Source organism: Lithobates pipiens, unplaced genomic scaffold (genome assembly GCF_037356315.1).
Source record: "Lithobates pipiens isolate NorthernLeopardFrog02 unplaced genomic scaffold, aLitPip1_a1.2 Scaffold_16, whole genome shotgun sequence".
Classification (NCBI taxonomy): Eukaryota; Metazoa; Chordata; class Amphibia; order Anura; family Ranidae; genus Lithobates; species Lithobates pipiens.
Window position 1 is genome coordinate 357819419 of NW_027507748.1, and position 13835 is coordinate 357833253.

Below are 13835 nucleotides of genomic sequence, written 5' to 3' on the forward strand. Positions count from 1 at the left end.
CCATTTCTACTCAAGATTGAGGATTGCTCAAGGCTCCCAGTTTGGGGACAGCTCCTATATTGGAGACTGGATGTCTAAACCAGGGTTCTGAGGTACCCCAGCCAGGAGGCAGGAGGTCTAGTCCCAGGAATCAGATGGGCTCCTCTAAGGGTGCAGAAGAACCCCTATTCAGAGGCCAGGAGTTGGCTGTGCAGCAAGGTGCTATGACTAAAAGCTAAGAAAGCTAAATGAACCAGGGAAGCTGGTCAACATAGTCAAAGGGACAGTAAGGAGAGCAGTGGTGCTGCTGACAAGGAAGCCAGGTGGCTTGGCCCTTTCAACTGACTTCATGATTTTTATGTGAACTTTGATGTTTAATAAAAATGGACTGCCATGACCTAAAATACAGACTTGCCTAAAACCCTATAAACACAGATTTTCTGCAGGTTTTTTTCACATTTACCAAAACTATGCAATATAAGGTCAAACCTTAATGCCCTGTACACACGGCCATCTGACTTTTTCCATTGGAATTTCCGACACCCAAAGTTTGAGATTTGGATCTAAAAATTTTCCGACAACAAAATCCAATTGGTTAAATTCTGATCGTGTGTATACAATTCCAACTCGCATGCTCAGAATAAATTACGAGATCATGGGAAGCATACAGGGCCTCCCATGACACCAGTTTGGACTTGCATATCAAGAACCGGCTGAAATTCAGGGTATGGCCAGCTTAAGGTTGACATGCAGTAAAACAGGGTGTTGTATGGAAGTTTTTTTTTGCATTTAATAACCAGGAACATTTTTAAGGGAAAGATTTTCACAATCTAGGAATTCCTTTAAAAAATTACATAGAGTTGGCAGATCTTTTATCCTTCAAAACTTTGAGCCGAATAGCACGTGGAACATAACTGAAAGGCAAGGTGGTCTATCCAGCTACCATTCCAAGTTGCAGCTTCATGAGTTCTCCCTTATAAACCTAGGTTTAAAGTCTGTATTGCATGGTGCTGACTGTAACCCATATTTTCTTAATACTGCAGTAACGCAAAGCCAAGTATTTGGGTGGTTGTAGTTGTGTCCATATGCCTAGTAAAAAACTTGCTGAACTTGGCTACAGTACATTACATAATACAGTACTCACGTTACATAGAACCTGAAGGAGCTTTCTGATTTGACTGTAGATGAAGTATTTCCTGTCTAGCGTTAGGGGTTCACTGATTGTTTTTGACTGTTGCCTGGAGTTGGGATTTAATGTAGAACATATCTGTTTTATTGATGGAAGAGCTTGATTAGAAAGCTGCTTGGCTCTTTCACCAGAACCCAGTCCGCTGTTCACAGCCCAGAGCACTGATGTACTGAAATAATAACTGTATTTTATGCTGTGATGTATGAGTCATAAAAGGTTCATCAGACCGTGAAGATTTATTGAACGGACATGGACGTAGTTTTTCACATGATATGAACAAGCTGCAGCACAACTCTGATGCCTCTAAAATATGGACTAAAAGGAGAATAGGCAACACTCCCCGATGTTAAGTAATAATGACCCAATTAGTAGGCAATTTTTTTCTATATAAAACATGCATAATGATAGACTAATTAACCAATAAAAATATTTTTTTCTTAATAAGCATAATCATATTAATAATAATAATTTTTAAATAATAATAGTAATAGGTAACCAATAGGTGGCTTCATATGTTTGCGTGTTACCATGTGCATTGACGTATTAGGGTAACACATATTTTGCGTATGTTCCGGGAAGAATGTCTCTGCAATGCAATTTAGCACAGTATATAGCAGCGGTCCCCAACCTTTTTTTCACCTGGGCCTGGTTTAATTGAAGACAGTATTTCACAGACCAAGGGTGGGGTGTTGGTGGTGGAGTCAAAACAGAAAAAAAAACGGAGCTATTGTGTTCTCCCGGCAGGGGGAGGGAGGGGGGGTGTGGGGAGCCATTATTTTGCCGCTGGTCGTAGCCGCAAATAATAATCCAACAAGCTGATTGATTGATTGTATGATTATACCCAAGTCGATCAATGGATCTATCTACAATCAGCCTACCCATAGGTTTGAATCTTGAGTCCCAAAGCAAACTTCCAAGATATCTAAGCTATCTTCTAAATATCTAAACTGTCATATGATGCCTACACAGTCTGTTTAGTTTTCACTTTTCTTATCCCACCTACTCAATACCCATGGCAATTGTGACCAGGCAGGATTGGCGCATACATACAAGTTCCAAGTATTGGCTGACTAGTTACAAAATTAGGGCACAAATTGCCATGATTTATGCAATATTGAGCCCATGATTACACCTTTTTAGAGCAGCTTTTTTTATTTCAGTATAAGGACGTTACATAGAAACCATTCACAAGTATTGCTTTTGTAACCAGGTGTGACTGCCAGACTGACCTCTGCCTTCCTTTTTAGTGATTCAGAAATTCCATATTGATCAGAGTGTGGTTATTTATTCCTTCAGTGGAATGTAATGATTCTAATATACGAAGGCTTAGGACTGTACAAGTGACCAGATTCTTAAACCATTGCCTTTTCACCCCCTGTTCAGTTCATGCATAGTTCCCCAACTGTTCCTGATTTCGAGGGACTGTCCCTGATTTGGAGCAATGTCCCTCTGTCCCTCATTCATCCTCATTTGTCCCTGATTTTGGTCTGATCCATATAGCTGTATATAAAATGCACTTTTTATCTATCAAAAAGTGTTTTGCAGCGCTAAACCTTTCATCTGATTTCTAAATTTCTGCATTTGTAAATCGCAAAAGCCAATATAAAGGAATATTAGTGGTAAAAAAGGCACTTATGGGTTTAACCAATCCTGTTTTTTTGTACAATTCTCCTTTAAGGAGGCATGGAAAGGGGTGTGTCCTATGCCTGCATACTTTTGCTGATAGGTGTCCCTCATTCCCATCTCAAAAAGTTGAAAGGTATGGTTCATGACAGGTAAATTACACATGGGCAGTCATACACTAGTTTTTCTTTATCTCTGTTCCATCACCAGTATAAAACAACATCCACATTTTTTACCCATACGATTGACATTTCACTAGACTGGGGTTGATTCTCGAAATACACTTTTAGATTGACGCATCATTTTTCTGATATTGGCCATATTGTGCAATACCCTGACGGCTTCTACAAACTGTTTTCCCATCCAGTAGGACCTTTTAGGAAACACAAAGCATAACCAAAAAATAGCCCAATTTTGTGACAGTGATACCCAGTTTGGAGCACGAAACAAGGTACAAAATAACAATGTAAATGTTTGTTTGAGTTATAGTTATAGCATATGTAAACCCTATAACAATGGAAATACATTATAAAAGTAGTTTTCACATTTTTAAATCTGCAGCTTTCATTATAATAAAACTAGGCAATCCTGCCATGAAGGTCCTTGTTTAGGCACTTCCTGTTATAGTGTTACAGCGCTCTATCCCTGTATCCCATGGGTGCTCCTACATTGTCATCCTGTCACAGCAAACGACCACGGAGAATCGATCATTCAGTGGTCATGGATATAGACCAGGTATTACCCAAAATAGAAAGGAGCTCACCATAGTGTAAATCATGACATACAAATTTATTAAAGCTTAAAAAATTGCACTTACAAGAAGTAAGGAATAAAATATCAAAGTTAAAAGCCAGCTGGCTTGCGAACACCCATCCACTCAGATTAGCAACATGATGACATCAGCACGCCACTCCTCCCAAAAAGGTGCACGGTTTTATGGTGGTGTTGGAAGTAATTTCAAGAGTTCACACATTTGTTTCTTATGGACCAATTTTTATATTTATACACCTTTCCCAATTTTTTGTTGTGTAGAGTCATATTCAGATATATGTATAGTTAAGTGTGGTATTTTAGTCATCACAATATCAAGCAGACAAGAAGTGACTATAAAGAGACTGCTGGAGAGCAGCACTAAGATGAAATAAAGGATGCAAAAAAAAGTAAAAACAAGTTTTTTGTTTAGAAACAAAATGGCATTTTTTAATGCTACACAATACTTTGGCAAATTAAATATCATTTAGTTAGGGTTTAATGGGGTTCTTCAACCAAGTTTCCAAAAATGAAAAGTCAGCAGCTAAAAAAGCTGTAGCTGCTGACTTTTAATAAATAGACACTCGCCCGTCCAGAGGTCCAGCATCGTTCACACCTAGGCCAGTTCTTCTCCGGTCTTCGGGTCCTCGTGCCGGCATGTTAACTGTGGGAAGCCGGCTGTGACTCCTTGTGGCTTTACAGATGGCTTCCCACTGAACTGCGCTGAGCCCTGTGAACGGTCCCGCAACCTCCTGGGACTTGTGATGTGTCACAGTAGGTGGCAGGCATGTGGTGGGGGGGGGGGGAGCTAAACCAGATCAGGCGATCCGAGCAGAAGTGAAAGGTAGTATCAAAACCAGGAACCCCACCACCCAAAAAAAATAAAATTTGCCAAAATTTGAAAAGAGAGAGCAGACTTCCCCTTTTGGTTGAAGTTCCACTTTAAAGCCCCTCTGCCTTCTCTACACAAAGTATGAGCAGTAATTTGGGTTTTATGTTTTGCATGTTAAGTACATGTCTGAATGTTAGACCTCCGCTAAAGGTTACTGATTGCCCTGAAGCTGATCACTGCCTGGCTGGAGCTACCTGCCATTCTTCACATTCTAAGAGCTCACCTGTGGCTTCCAGATGTCAGAATACACTGCCTTTGATGCTGTGGCAGCCTGTGTGCCTTTAGCTGTTATTCTAGCATACAATTAATATTACATTCTACAGAAACAAGCAGTAATATATGAAAAAATAGTACATTTGTGTAGAGTTGGGATCTGACATAGCTGTACATTGTCACCTGTTTTATACAGTAAGGGAATGTAAAACTTTCCACCTGCTAAACAAATCCTAAAGACTCCAATGAAATGATTCCTAACCTGATTTATTCATTCTACTTTTCAAGACATTGATTTTTTATTAGCACTGTGCAGACATTCTACTAGTTCACTTTTCTGGTTCAGGCTAGTGCAACTTCTGATGTGAATTGAGTCGCACAGAATTGCATGACAAGGGAAATCACAATTATTTTCAATGGTGTTTGTCCTAATCAATGCGACTCAGCATGGTGAAATTTTGGAAAAGGTTTCTGCACTACTTTAGTGTAATTTACAGTGCAACTTGGCTCCATAGAATAATCAAAGTCTCATCAAATTTGCATCACATAATCGCACTATAAATTGCATTAGAGTCGCATAGCAGTCATGTGAACCAAGCCTAAATGTACTTAGAAACCACATGGTTTTGATGAATCTAGGGACGTCAAACAACTTTGCAAATATAAATTCTTACTTTTATCTTTTCTTGAACCAAAACACAGACAAACCTGTTTAATTTGTTTATGAATGATATTGAGGCCCGTGTGAACTAGGCTTAAGTGTTGCAGGACAAGACACTTTAACGGTTAAAATGTAGGCGACGCAGGTAGGAAAGATTGTGCTTTGTAATGTAAGCTCCAATGTACTGTGCAGTAGAGCTGCACGATTAATCGTTAAGATTCTAATTCTGTATTTACGCAGCGGTCTTTCAAAAGCAATTTTTTTGGAAAAAAATATAATTTAATGAATAAAAATAAATAAATAAGCAGTAAAGCACAATTTTTTTGTATAATGTGAAAGATGATGTTACAGTACGAGAATCGTGAGAGAATCATGATATTTATTCTAAGCAAAAAAATTGGCATTCTCATTTTAGCCAAAAGGGTGCAGCTCTACTGTGCAGTCCCGGGTGATCCAACTGGGTGTCTCTGTATTCCAAACGGCAGACTGGCGGTTGAGCTGGTGGATTCCAGGCACTTCCTGCAGTTCTCATGGAGGCTGAGAATGCTGGAGATGAGAATGATGTCACTTCCAACATTCAGATGCCACTTCCAAGTTTGCGGGTGGAGGTGGCGGCCCACATTTCGGAGCATGCATGTTCCTTCATCAGGCTGACTACCCCTGTTTTCAAGTGCATAGCTTTACATTTCTCAGTATTGAACCTCATCTGCCATGTAGATGCCCAAGTATTTTATCAGGGTCATCCTGTAACATTGCTACATCCTGTGCTTAATTTATTTGCCTGCATAATTTGATATTAAGAGCAAATACTGTTATTTTAACCCTTTAAAGTAGTGTTAAAGAATTGACTTAAAACAAATTGGTGCATGCTCCCTTCCGTGCCCTGCTCTATGCATCCATAAGACACATAGAGCCACAGCTCGACCCCGATCCCCATTCTCTCCTCATTGGCTCACTGGCTGTGATTGACAGCAGTGGGAGTTAAGGGCTCCATCTGCTCTCTCAGCCAATTAGAGGGAATCCTGGGACAGCCAAGGACTGCAGCTTCTCTATCACGTGATCACTGTGACTGGCCTTCAGGGCGGTCACCTAATTGGAAGCCCATCCTACTGGCTTCCAATCAGACACCTTGACTGTGAGCTGTCATGCTCAGTGAGTGCGCTCAAAAAGGAAATGCTTTCACACTGGGACTGCAGGGGTGACATTTTCCAGGTGCTTTACAGGCGCTATTTTTAGCCCAAAAGCATATGAAAAACGCCCCAGTATGAAAGGGGTCTAAGGTACCGGATGAGAACACATGCCCATGATTTGAGGCTAGAAGAAAAAAGGTTTAACTTCAGATTGTGGTAGGTGTTCTTTCTTGTTAGAGCAGTAAAATTGTTGAACTATCTCCCCCAGGAAGTGATATTAGATAGCTAAGGGTGTCAGCAACTTCAAACATCTTTAAATATCTTCCCTGGCAAGCATCATTTAATGGGCTGTGAGAACTGTTAGCCCTTGTACACACGGTCGGACATTCCGACAACAAAATCCGTCGGATTTTGTCCGAAACTTGTATTGCATACACACGGTCAGACAAAGTTGTCGGAAAATCCAACCGTTCAGAACGTGGTGACGTTATTTTGTTACGATGGGACTACGTTCAGGCTAGCAGCCAATAGCTTTGGTCTAGGAATTTGATCTGAGCATGTGTGGCACTTTGTCCGATCGGAATTCTCTACAAACGATAGGATAAAGTCCCATCGGACCATGTTGTCGGAAAATTTTATAGCCCAGCTTTAAAACTTTGTTGGTCGGATATTCCGACGGAAACAGTCCGATGGAGCCCACACACAGTCGGATTATCATTTTCCGTCAGAATGTCTGACCGTGTGTACAAAGGCTTAGAATAGGGGTGACCGACCTATAGCCCACTATGCAGATTTTTTATTTTTTATATAAAAATGCGTTTACACTTAGTGAACACATGCAACCATAGAAAATGTGACAGTGTCTCTTTACTGGACTTTTATAAGTTTAACCTTACCAAAGAAAAATCTCCCACTCTTCAAAATCCCACCTCATTCATGTCATCAGTTTTCGGCAGCACCTATATTTGTGGGCAACCGTTTTCAAGGATCAAGCACATGAAGGGCAAAATTAGAACAAAAATATCTAATGAGCACCATGAGAATTTATTGAGAATTGCTACTACATTCATCGAACCAGATATTGATGCGTTTGAAAAACAGTGTCAAACATCGCACTAGTTTTATGTTGCCCTCTTTTTAACTTTTATATAAAACAAAAATGACAAAAAATGAAGTTTTATTACTCCGATAGGTACATTATCTATATCAGTGATCATAAACGTGTGACCTGACCTTGACCTTATCCTGACTTTTTCTGCTCATCAGCTGTCCTTATTGTTATTATATTTTTTTTTGTGTGGCCCAAGACGATTCCTCTTCTTCCAATGTGGCCCAGAAAGCTGAAAAGGATGAACACCCCAGTGTTATGCCCCATACACACGGTCGGAAACTCTACGGAAAAGGTCAGATCGGATTATGTTGTCGGAAAATCCGATCGTGTGTGGGCTCTGTCAGATTGGGCGAAGATCCCCATGTCTGCCGGGAAGTGTCATAATGCTGCAGGCACCACAATAATAAAAAAATATATACGGTATATATATATATATCCTGTATATATATATATATATATATATATATATATATAGATATTTTTTTTATCTAGACATCATCTAGATATAGATATATATATATATATATATATATATATATATATATATATATATATATTTATCTAGATATCTATCTATCTATATATTTGGGGGGGTAGAGCTTATATTGCAGCCATCACCGACAATCACGCTAGGTCTTATTTTGGGGGGAAACAAGGTATAGCTATCTATCTATCTATATATATATATATATATATATATATATATATATATATATATATATATATATATATATATATATATATATATATATATGAACATTTTTATTTTTTTTGATGACTGTAGTTTTTTTCCACCCCTAGAGATATTCAACACCAGGGGTGTCCTCCTGCTCTCCCTGCTCCCTCCTAAATAGAAAGAAAGATCTTGGGAGAAATGTGTGCCTGCCTACCTGCAGAGATTTCTTAATCTCTAAGATAAATGAAGTCAGCAGCAAGTTCAGACAGAGATTGTTTTAGCAGAGTTACAAGGGTATTGCAGGTTGCCACTATTTGACATTTTTTAAATATTTAAGATAGCAAAGTAATATTTTATTAGTTTTTGTTCTTTGTTTTGATGAAAATGTAACTTTCTTCATGCTGCCTAATGCGAATTTAGCTGTGAATCTTAATTCCTCTTTGAATATTGAATCCCTTTAGGCAGTAACCTCTACTGTCAACAGAATCTCATCATTCATCTCTTTCCAGGAACTTTGACCGCATTATCCAAAGGATGAGGCTCTTTTTCTTCGCTTCGGTTTTGCTGTGCATTGGTGTAATTAAAGACATCACGGCCCGTAGGTCTCGCACCCGACGTGAGCTGGCCCCAGGACTTCATACTCTTGGAATTAGAGATCCAGGTGGCTCGTATTGTCAAAAGAAAACTTGCTGCCCAGGAAGAGATGATGCCTGTACAGTGCCTTATTTGGATACCATCTGCTACTGCGATCTGTTCTGCAATCGAACCGTGTCTGACTGCTGTCCTGACTTCTGGGGGTTTTGTTTAAACATTGACCCCCCAATAGCTATTGATAAAGGTATGAGCAATAATACCATGTTCACAATAATGGGTTTGATGGCTATGCAAACAGACTGTTCACTTTGCATGAGCATTTTCCCCAGCTTAAGCCTTTTACACACAGGACGAATGTCAGGCAGCATTCGGCCTCTGTGTACTGCACCTGGTCTGACAGAAGCCAGCAGTAAGGCCAGCTTCTGTTAATGGGGCATGACCAAAAGGGTCTGCCGATTGGCCCTCGATCAGCTGGGGGCGTTGACCGGAGTGTTCTGGCGGGAGCGGCCCACTGTCAGAACACAATAGTACAGCAGAGCAGAGGAGGTTGCTGGACTAACATCACATGGTTGATACAGTGATTACTCCTGAGCTGTCAGCTGTCAGAGTTTTTTTTTTTCATTCAGCCCTGCTGGGTTGAACAAAAAAAAAAACCTACTAGTGTGTACTACACATTAGTGAATGCAGTGAAAGTTCAGTCTACAAAGAATAACCAATCACATGCAAGGAAAATAAAAAATAAAAACATTTTTCTTGCACATGATTGGATGATAGAAGTCAGCAGATCCTAACCTCATTCGTCAAGCTCTGAAAAAATATTTCCTTGCAAAGTTTATCTTCCCTTGCAAAGTGAACAGTCTATTTGCCTTTAGTAAATCAACCAGACTGTGTACAGTTTTCTATATGTATTACTTTCTGTTTCCACTGGTTTAAGAGCCTTTCACCATTATTGGCTCTTGCTTTATCTTCCGTCTAGCATCATCCTTCTTCTGTCTGGAATTCAAGCATCCATGACATGCAAAGTTCTCCTCTTTTGCATGTATTTTTCAGCATGGTCAGTGGTGATAGAAGGACTGTATTTTAGTTGCAAAGCAAAATGTAGTGTGCAAAGTGTTTGTATTCCATAGCAATTAAATAGACTCCATTTTTTGTTATTAGTTTACCCAGTAAAAACAAGGAAACCTAATTGCTGATTAGTTGTTTTAAAAGTAAAAAGCCCACTTGCATGCATTTCTGCATGCTGATCAGTAAATACGTTGACATCATGTGTAAATTTAAAGATTTTTTTTTATATATTAAAAATTAAATTTTAATGTATTCCCTTTCTGGTATTCAGAGGCAGTGGCGGCTAGTGTTTATTTTGTTTGTGGGGGGTGGCAAGCACACCCCCCCCCCCCCTGTTTGCCAGTCAACCAGCACTTACCTGATCGGCAGGCACATCGGGGATCATCGGCCACATTGGGCAGGGTACAGGCTGCGGTAGATATCTTGCAGTGTCTTCCGTGTCCTGAGATCATGGCAGCTTCTGCCGTGCATCTCCTTCCCTCCTCCTAGGTGTCCAATAGGATCAATGCCAGAAAATAAAAAAACTCAAACAAACCAACAGCAATGAATTGTAGCTTGAGAGCAACAAAGTGATGTCACAAATAAATTAAATATAGCAAATTATATATAAATAAATATATAAAAATATAAATACAGTCCCAAACAAGTGACACTTGATGATCATAAGGTATGTGAAAGTCCACCAACATAAATCTTCCAAATGTGATGATATCTTCCAAAACCACTGAGTGATGCTTTCACCGTAAACTTAAAAGAACGACACCCAAAAGTGAATGTGAATAATGGGAATCACACGAATAGGACATGGGGATGTATGAGAACCTTCCTCCTCATAAGCACAGGCAGGATATAAGGAAAGAGCAAAAAGATATCCATAGCGTGAACGCACGCCACCCGTGGAGGTGTACGCAAGGTTGATTCCATCCATCACCTAAGCTGACAAGCCAGCAGCCCCAGTGCCAGGATAGGCACTTTTTAATGTAAGAAGCCATTTGGCTAAACTTATTCTATCTATCATACAATAAATACGGTATCACGCTATGGATGTCTTTTGCTCTTTCCTTATATCCTATCCTATTGATTTGTATTGTAAGTGTACTGTCTGCCCTTATGTTGTAAAGCACTGTGCAAACTGTTGGCGCTATATAAATCCTGTATAATAATAATAATAATAATATCCTGCCTGTGGTTATGAGGAGGAAGGTTCCCATTCATCCCCATGTCTTATTCATGTGAGCAGGCACTATCCTGCATAATCACTGTTTGACTATCTTTTTAACTAAAGAAGTCAAATTGATCTGGTAAGCAGACTGCATATCCATTCACTTTTGGGTGCCGTTCTTTATTCTTTATTGCACTCAAGCTACAATTCATTGGTGTTGGTTTGTTTGAGTTTTTTTTATTTTTATTTTCTGGCATTGGTATCACAAAGTAAGATTTATTTTATTAAGTTAACAAATCACTAGTTTAGCGCCCCCACACCTGTTTCACATACCATTAAGAGTCCATTACTCTTTAAGGGGAGCAGCATTTTTATTCTTAGTCATTTTTACTGGCGTGGAGTTTTCACTTTTTTATTCATTGTCCAATAGGATCGTCTAACCTTTCAGCCAATTGTGAAACGAGTAACAGACCCACGCTTCCTGATTGTCGATTCAGTGTTAGAAAAGCAAATATTATTTAGCTTTTCTAACACATCTGAGTGGACAATGCAATGCATGAATCTATCCATTATGCATATGGGGGGTGGCGGCGCCCATGCGCCCTTAATGCATGGGCCTCTTCAGAGGCACTGGTGATGTAACCAGTGTCTCCCAACTGCCCCCTGGGAAGACCAGTTACCAGTGCCTTCCATGGAAATCTTGTGCATAAACTATAGGAGCTACAAGATTTTGCAAAGTCTCACAAGATGCCGGGAAGAATTTTTTTCCCCACAGATGTCAATGCTTTCACATTGGGGTAGGGCGAGAGTCTTCAGATCTGTGCAAGCTTTAAGCATTAGCATGCACCCCAACCCTGAACAGAGCTGCAAGGAGTAAACAGTAGAAGAGTACATACAGCTAGGGAGAGTGTTCGCTAAACCCCAACTCCAGGCAAAAATGAAATCTAAATAGTGCATTGTGCCTCAACTACCCATCTCCACAGTCTTGATTCCAAACACCTTATCCTAAGCAATTCTCCAGTGTAATGGGTCAAAGACATGGTTTCCTCTATGAGCCAAGCTAATTTCCCAGACATTTTCTCCCGCTTGCTATTTTTTTGGACACCGGTTCTCTCACCTCCCCGTAAGTTCCCTTGCCTCTGCAGTCTGATAGATAACCCGACAGCTGCAAGTGTCACCTCAATAGGAGATGTTCACATCATTCAGGCAGTGATCTGGGCACCTGAAGAAAAACCCTGGGAAGTAAAGAGAAAGAGAGAGAGAAAGAAAGGTTGTCGCATGATTGTAGCTTCAGGACATTTGGATAGCTTTCTTTTTCATACTAGTGGTTAGATAGAAGGGAGTGAGCGGTAGGAGTGGAAGACGGGTTACTGATATCCTGAAGTTGGGCTTTAAGTGAACATTTTTGTTTTCACAAACATAAGCAAAAAAATGTACTCTGTGCCCAGACTTTGCATAGTAAAGTTACATTCTGAACAACCAGTAAAATTATTTTAAAACAAGCCCACATTCCTCTCTGTGCCTATAAGTTCACAACACAGGCTTAGATTTTTTCTATGAGTGCCGGTTCACACCAGGAATGCTTTCCTGTGTGACTCCTGTGCTATTCAGTGCAGTGCAATTTTCAGCCCATCCTTTGAATGAACTGAAATGAAACTGGAATGCACCAAATGTAGAACATGCACTACTTTTAAAAATGCACTGCAACCTTATTGCATGGTACTGTATTTGGGGTGTTGTTGGAAATCTTTTGACACCCGCAGAAGATTGCACAAGAAGAGAGGTTGGAACAATATGCGAGAAGCATATTCCGGCATGAACGAGCACTAAGGACAGAATCTTGGCAAGCTGCCAGTCCTCGTATTAATGTATAACCAACTGGTGTTTCTAAGTTGTTAGAAACTCAACTTTAGAGCAGTGGGGTCAACTTACTTGATAAAGGGGCCCTCAACTGTGGTCCTTGATATCACTAAAGGGATGCACAGTATTTTCAATTAAGCTTATACTAAAGGAAGTCTTTTGAGACTGCGGACATGATACATGAGATGATTGGAACCTGCAGACAAGCTATGGGGATTTCTGGAGACATTTTTGAGGTCACGGTCCTAAACTGGAGACAAATTACATGGGGATGCTAATGCAGCCCCAAATCAGCAGTGAAATACAGGCTGCTGTCTGCAGGGGCCAAAGGTTGTACAGTTTTATGAGGATTCTGAGAATGAATAACTTCACATTAAAAGGAACTTGAAAGTTCAGGAATGGCTTGTTTTCTTTTGCTGCTTGTTAAGAATATGTAACATTTTTAATATCCATAGTCAGGGCACAAGTGTTTTTGCCAATTTACATGAACTGCACAATAGCAAAACATTCAGTGAAAATGCAAAAATTTCAGAAGGTTACATCAAAGACATTTAGGACTAGTGATGGACGAACTTCCGACGGGACGTTTCGCGAACGCGAAACGCGAACGGACACAAACGTTCGCGAAAACGACCGTTCGCCGCGGGCTCCATTGACTTCAATGGGAGGCGAATTTCGCAAACCTTTAGGTCGAATTTGCGGCCACGGGGTAATTATTAGGGGGTAGCACGTAGTCCCACCACCTGGACAATAGCATAATACATGTATGAGGTGAATTTGGGATCGATAACTACAAGCATTTTTTTTTTATTTGGGAAATTGTTCTGACAATTCAGGACTATGGAGCTAATGAAGGCAATGGAGGAGAGGGAAGGTCAGGGACCAGGGTAGGCAAACAAGAGGGTGCAGGAGATACAGAGCACTGACAGC

General features: G+C 40.2%; 1 protein-coding gene across 2 annotated transcripts in view; it reads left to right on the forward strand.

Annotated features, from left to right (window-relative positions):
- TINAGL1 (tubulointerstitial nephritis antigen like 1) overlaps positions 1-13835 on the forward strand; it is a 96682-nt gene that overhangs the window by 19669 nt on the left and 63178 nt on the right. For both annotated transcript variants that reach the window (XM_077481944.1, XM_077481945.1), the window contains one exon: positions 8734-9062. In XM_077481944.1, the coding sequence (XP_077338070.1) occupies positions 8759-9062 (304 nt within the window). In that variant the 5' untranslated portion in view covers positions 8734-8758. The remainder of the gene's footprint in view (positions 1-8733; positions 9063-13835) is intronic.